Source organism: Vigna unguiculata, chromosome 2, assembly GCF_004118075.2.
Source record: "Vigna unguiculata cultivar IT97K-499-35 chromosome 2, ASM411807v1, whole genome shotgun sequence".
NCBI classification, from domain to species: domain Eukaryota; kingdom Viridiplantae; phylum Streptophyta; class Magnoliopsida; order Fabales; family Fabaceae; genus Vigna; species Vigna unguiculata.
This window is the reverse complement of record NC_040280.1, coordinates 21,985,566-21,992,067: the sequence shown is the minus strand read 5'-3', so window position 1 is coordinate 21,992,067 and position 6,502 is coordinate 21,985,566. Positions and strand designations below refer to the sequence as shown.

The following is a 6,502-nucleotide window of genomic DNA, read 5'->3' as shown; positions in this document are numbered from 1 at the left end:
AAAATTGCTAAAGGTTGGGTGAAACAAATAAAGAAGGATGTCTTAAATGTTAACAATCTAGTCGCATTCAACCCAACAATTTTATACTAGATTGAGTATATTCAAACTCAACTTGGTGACTATTTTGCTATGACTTCTTGAACTGTTAGAGATTTAGATGAAAGCACTATCCTCACTCACAAAAAAGTAAAGAGTTTGAGTATAATTCTTTATGGATCTTTCAAGTGAGGATCACCGAAGAGATACAATATTAATAAAACATAAATCTAACTCACACATAAGAAATTGACATCACCTTCAATCTAAACCTTTAAAATAATGAATGTATGGGTCTTCGTCTTGATATGATACTCAACTTTCTTATTTTTATTTAATAAAAAACTTAGACTCACTCTTATATTTTTCTAACAATTTTGAAGACTAACTAACATTATTCTTAAAAAACTAAGAACAGTTAAAGAAAGAAATGAGTGAAACTCAATTATAGAAAGCATAATTCTCAAAAGTTAGTTAGGTTTGTTAGAGAAGAAAAACAACAAAAGAAAGCAGATAACAAAACTCTCACTTACCTTAATATATTTGAGATCTTAAACATTGTGTTTGACTTGTTTCTTTTTAGTTCTTTTACTTTTAAATTATGCAAGATAAATTTAAAACAAATATTTTTTAAATATAATTATATTTTAGAAATAATTTTTTTATTTATGATGTATTAAAAAATACTCTTTTACCATCATTAAAAATTATAACATCAAAATTAATATACAGAAAATAAATTATAATTGATTTTTTACAGAAGGCTAAATAAATTATAGATATTTTTAATAAATTTTTTTAAAGTTAAACTATTGATAAAAAAATATATATAATTACGATATTCATTTAAAAAAAAATGAATACATTACTTACTTAAATTAGATATCTAGACAAATAATTCTTTAAAACATTGAAAACATTATTTATTATGTTAATACTAAACTAATTATATTTAAGAAGTAAAGTGACAGGATATTAAAAATTAATTTTTTTTGAAGAACCGAAATCAACCACAAATTTGAAACATATATTTGCACTCAAAATTCTCACATAAAAGTTGTTAATCTGAGTTCATCAACGTTTCAGCTTCCATGCGCACAGCACAGCTTGAACTGTGTTGATATAAATTTCCAACGATAACCAAACTTGCATTTAAGTCATTCTCATCTGAACACTTCCAAACTCTACCGCCAAATCACTCTCAACGCCCACCGTTTTAGCGGTTACTCAGCTCTTCCATCTTCTTCTCTATCCTCTCTTCCACTCCTCGAATGCTGAATCACTGACTTTCCCCTTCTTACCCAATAAAAGAACCCACAATGTCTTCCAGGCGCCACTCCCTCGGCGGACCGCCGCCGCACGCCGCCGCTGAGTCCACTCACAACCTCCGACAGCGAGTCATCACGTGCCTCAACAAACTCTCCGACCGCGATACTCTCGCCGGCGCAGCCGCGGAACTTGAGTCCATCGCCCGAACCCTAAGCCATGACTCATTCTCCTCTTTCCTCTCCTGCATTCACAACACGGATTCTTCTTCCAAATCTCCTGTTCGCAAACAATGCGTTCATCTCTTAAACATTCTCTCGCGCTTCCACGGGGAAGCTCTCTCCTCGTTTCTTCCGAAAATGCTCGCCACTGTGCTCCGTCGCCTCCGCGACACCGACTCCGCCGTGCGATCCGCATGTGTGGACGCAGTCGCGGAGATGTCGACGAGGATCACGCGGCCGCCGTTCGCCACCGCGTTCCTGCGGCCGCTCATGGACGCGCTGGTGCAGGAACAGGATGCCAACACGCAGATCGGCGCCGCGCTGTGCCTCGCGGCGGCTGTTGAGGCCGCGCCGGATCCCGACGCGGAGGCTCTCCGGCGGAGCGCGCTGCCGCGGCTGGGGAAGCTAGTGAAGAGCGATGTGTGCAGAGCGCGGGCGGCGCTGCTGGTGCTGATCGGAAGCGTGGTTGCCGTCGGCGGTGCGTCGAGCCGTGGTTCGATGAGCTGGCTCGTGCCGTGCCTGGTCGAGTTCCTTGGCAGTGAGGACTGGACGGTGAGGAAAGCCGCGGCCGAGGCTCTGTTGAAGGTGGCTTCCGTAGAGAAAGACCTGGCCTCGCAGCACAAGGTTCTGTGTTTAGATTCGTTGCAGAATAGAAGGTTTGATAAGGTATGTTACCAGTTTAGCTTTCTTCAGTTATAATTGTAACTATATTTCACAGTTGTGGTGGTAGTGAAATTGAAAACAATTAAAAGTTGCCATAATAATAATAATAAAAAAAATAATAATGTTGGATTGATGTTGAACGTTGATATGATTGTGGTGGGTGTTCCTGTTTTTTGTCGCAGATCAAAGTAGTTCGAGAAACTATGAATCGTGCTTTGGAGACGTGGAGGGATGTAACTGAGGATGCTCCCGCGATGGTTAAGTCCGAATGTGATTCCGTCTGTGGTAAGGCTTTATTTTTGAATTGTGCTAAGACATCAAGTGAAGTCACTTTCAAACCTTGATAAGGATCTTCTTCTTGGGTTTTCTTATCTTTTGGGGTAGCTTTTGAAATGAACATATGACCGTATTTCCATGTTTTGACACGAATCAAATCCATAAAAACATGTATTCAGTTGGACTGAATTGATTTTAAGAGTCAATGATTAATAATTATCATAGTTGTGAATCAGAGTGGTATACCCTTAAAGTGAGTTTTGTAACATTTTAGGATAGATTTGTGGATAAAACTTGCTCCCCCTTTTTGGGTTGTGCAAATCACCACCAAAAATTGTTCCTTTTCAGAATTTGAAGTTGATATATATTCTTTATAATTTAACAGCTCTAAAGGGATGTAGCTTTTACAAATGCTGCTGAAGTAATCTCATAATTCTTCATATGTTTTTGCTGTATTCTGCAGGCACAGATTATGGCAAAGGTCAGCCTGTCACTAAAAGTCCACCCAGTGTTGGCTCTAAGTCTTCTAAAACAGTCCCTGCCAACAGGTCTCCTCCTCCGTCTGGGGTTTCATTCATGTCCTCCACAAAAGGAGAAAATTTTCTAAAGAGTAATGAGAAGAATTCAAGAATGGCAACATTGCATCAGCGTGATGATGAGAAATCCTCAGTTGAGAAACTTGAAGGTCTGTTTTCGAGCTCCGCCCACTCAAATATGTCTAAGGAAGATGTTGTTAAAAGATGCGATGTAGAACATTCTAGCCCAACCCCATATCAAAATGGAGTAAATTCGAGGGCAGAGATAAAGCGTGTTCTCTTTAGCAAGATGTCTGATGAAAAAGTGAAGAGATTCAGTGGTTCAAAATCTCGTGTGGTTCCATGTTACGATGACCCAAATGTTGTAGACAATAGTGCAAATGATGTTTGTGACAATCCACAAGACGTTGAGGATTTTTCTTTGATTCGGGAACAACTTATTCAAATTGAAAACCAGCAATCAAATCTATTAGACACCCTTCAGGTATACTTTTGTACCTTGTTATGCCTTTCACACTACAAATCAGCACTAGACCTCTCTAATCCAACCTTTTCATATTGAGCTTTTGAATTATTTTTCAAATGGCTAGTCTTCTGACTGTCTATCATGTTGGGTAGATTGAATATTCCTGTTTCTTTCTTTTTTGGCATTCATAAAGTTGCTTGTGTTTTTAGTTTCTGATTCAAGAGAATATTTTTCATCTTGGACTAGTTAATATGGAATATAAACAAGCTGCATATATTATGGAAATAAAGAAGCAGATTACCATATCCTTTTACCTAAAATCTTGAAATTCTAATAGTCCTATTGACACTATACCTTTTTGTGGTTTACTGTTGTTGAGTTCCATCCTCCGTTATTACTCGAGTATAATGAATGAGTATCGCATTGCTATTTGAAACTATGACTAGGACTGTGTAGTCCCCAAATGGGAAAAACCTATAATCTTCTAACAATGGTTCATCTTAACTATCTTGTACTCCAATCCCACCATTTCAATCCCTTACCCCTGCACTTCTACCACATGTTTAAATATGAAATTACCTTTTCCTTTGTATTTAAGCTGTCCTTAGATTATAATAAATAGTAATACCTCACAGCCTCTCAATAGTAAATATATACTTTTGACTCATGTCTTCATCTTGGTTTGAGTGTAGAGATTTATTGGAAGCTCCCAAAGTGGTATGAATTCTTTGGAGTCACGAGTACATGGTCTAGAGATGGCCCTGGATGAAATTTCATATGATTTGGCAGTTTCAAGCGGCAGGTTTTCCTATACTGATGTCACAGATGACACCTGTTGCAAGCTACCTGGTACTGACTTTTTGAGTTCTAAATTTTGGAAGAAAACAGAAGGTCGGTATTCCACATCAAAGTTCTCTTTAGGAAACATAGCATCAACAAATGGTGTGCATAATGGAACAACCAATAAAGATGGAGGTAAAGAAATATTTACTCCAAATAACAATAGATTGCAGCATGGTAAGGGTGGATATTTTGTGAACCAATTGGCTGAAGTTCAAAGCAACAATTTTAAAGGGCTTCATACGTATAAAATGTCTACAAACAGGGTCCAAGATGCCATGAGAGCACAAACTGATAATGCCAGCAGATATGGTGGCATTCACCCAGCTACTGAAGCACCGAGAAACCATAATGTCAGGTAACTATATATCAGACTTTGGTTCAAGTTAAATTATAATCTTAGAAAATAATATTCTAGTTTGTTGTTCCTTTTATTTTTCAAATATTTACCTGAATTATCTACGTTTTGTGGCCTGTTTATTGCTGACCTTTGTTAATTCATTTTATTTATGTGCCATGTTGCAACTGGTAAATCACCGTTTCTGTAAAGTCATATGGTAATTGTGGATTTACAAAGTTGCAGTTTGTATCACTATCCCAATTAGTATATATAAAATTGTATGAATAGGCCTGTTATTTTTGCTGGATTGTAATATCAGTATTCACTTGGTTCTTTAGGTAATCATTCATCATTATCTGCATCCATCCCCTTATACTTGAAGTTCTGTTAATTGTATATGTAAAACATAACTTATAATATTCCTTCTCTGCACTTGTTCAGGTCATCTGTATAGCGAAGACGAGATTTCTCAAGTGTCATGACTCACGGATCACTAGTTTGTTGATGAACTCCCGAAAGTGAATCTTGTTCTTGCTTGTTGGTCCAGGTTGCAGTGCAAATGAGTAGTTGTTTACTTTTATAGCAATGATTAGTAAATTATTATTTAGATAGAGATGACTATTTTCTCCAAAGTTATCCCTATAGAGGTTGAGTCAGCAGCATGTGGATTCGGATGTAATATAGGAGCAGGAGTATTAGTAGTGTGTAGTTTAAACGAAGAAATGTGATGCAGGCGTGTAGATTTATCTTGGTATTTATCAGAAAAAACTATAGGCCTTTGGCATCCTCATTAGAAAGAGGATAAAAGAATGATGTGCTCTTCATAACTGTTCCGAGCCTCTGCCATAACTGACTCATAGTATAGGTATTATCTAGGAATGAAGGTAGGTCGGATGAAATTGATTCTTTCTATGTTGACGGAGCAAGCTAAGCTGAGGTTGTATTTCAAAACCCAGAAAATGAAAGTTGGAAATTCAATCCTAATTTTGTCGGAATGAGAGAGATTTAACTTTTTCTAAGAATAATGTATATTTTGAATAAATCATATATAGCTATATCAAAATTAGTAAATGTTTTTTTAAACATGTAACTTAACAATGAAATCATGTTTAGTAAAAATATTTAATTTCATTTAAGGGAAAGGAAGTTTCATTATAATAATTTAAGTAAGCAATTGGTGAGGATGATATTTTAGTGAAAAGAATAATATTAATATTATATAATAAAGGTTTACCGTGTGCCAGTGTGTCAATATAGCTCAACATGGCATTCTTATATCATGTAATGTATTGTAAGCATGCAATAAATAACATTTCACAGTGAATGTCACCCTGGACTAATAAGTTAGAGGTGTGTTTCTTGTTGTGTAGTATTTCCAAGGTTTATGAGAATGACGAAGGCAATGCTGCTCCCCTTGGCTTCTTTGGGAGATATTGGGACAAATGCCAGAGATGCATGTATTAGAATTAAGTGTTAATGGTAAAGCTCAATTTGGGGTATTCTGAAACTAATTGAGTTTCCAATATCTTACATAACATTTTTTCCTGAACAGTCATATATTTTCAAATTTCAATTTTACCCTATTTCACATTACACGATCTGAAGATATTTTAGAATATAGAATCCAAAATACTAAATTTGTATTTCAGATTATGTAATCCAGAACTTAAAAAGAAAAAACATAATCTAAAATCTGCAATACTAATTTTACATTTCGGAATGTAATTTATATATTTCGAATTATATGATCTATAATATATTTTTAATTTTTACATTATAGATAATATAGTTTAAAATATAAAATTTTGTGTTTAGAATTATATAATCTGAGACACAATAATAAAAGATGTATTCTAAA

At 35.9% G+C, this 6,502-nt stretch overlaps 1 protein-coding gene across 1 annotated transcript; it reads left to right on the top strand.

The window, feature by feature from the left end:
* Window positions 1-1,059: 1,059 nt before the first annotated feature.
* On the top strand, window positions 1,060-5,639 carry LOC114174056 (TORTIFOLIA1-like protein 4). Its single transcript, XM_028058797.1, has 5 exons — window positions 1,060-2,189; window positions 2,369-2,471; window positions 2,926-3,482; window positions 4,157-4,662; window positions 5,086-5,639. The coding sequence occupies exons 1-5, from the start codon at window positions 1,356-1,358 to the stop codon at window positions 5,096-5,098; spliced, it is 2,013 nt and encodes a 670-aa protein (XP_027914598.1). The 5' UTR covers window positions 1,060-1,355; the 3' UTR covers window positions 5,099-5,639.
* The last annotated feature ends 863 nt before the right edge of the window (window positions 5,640-6,502 follow it).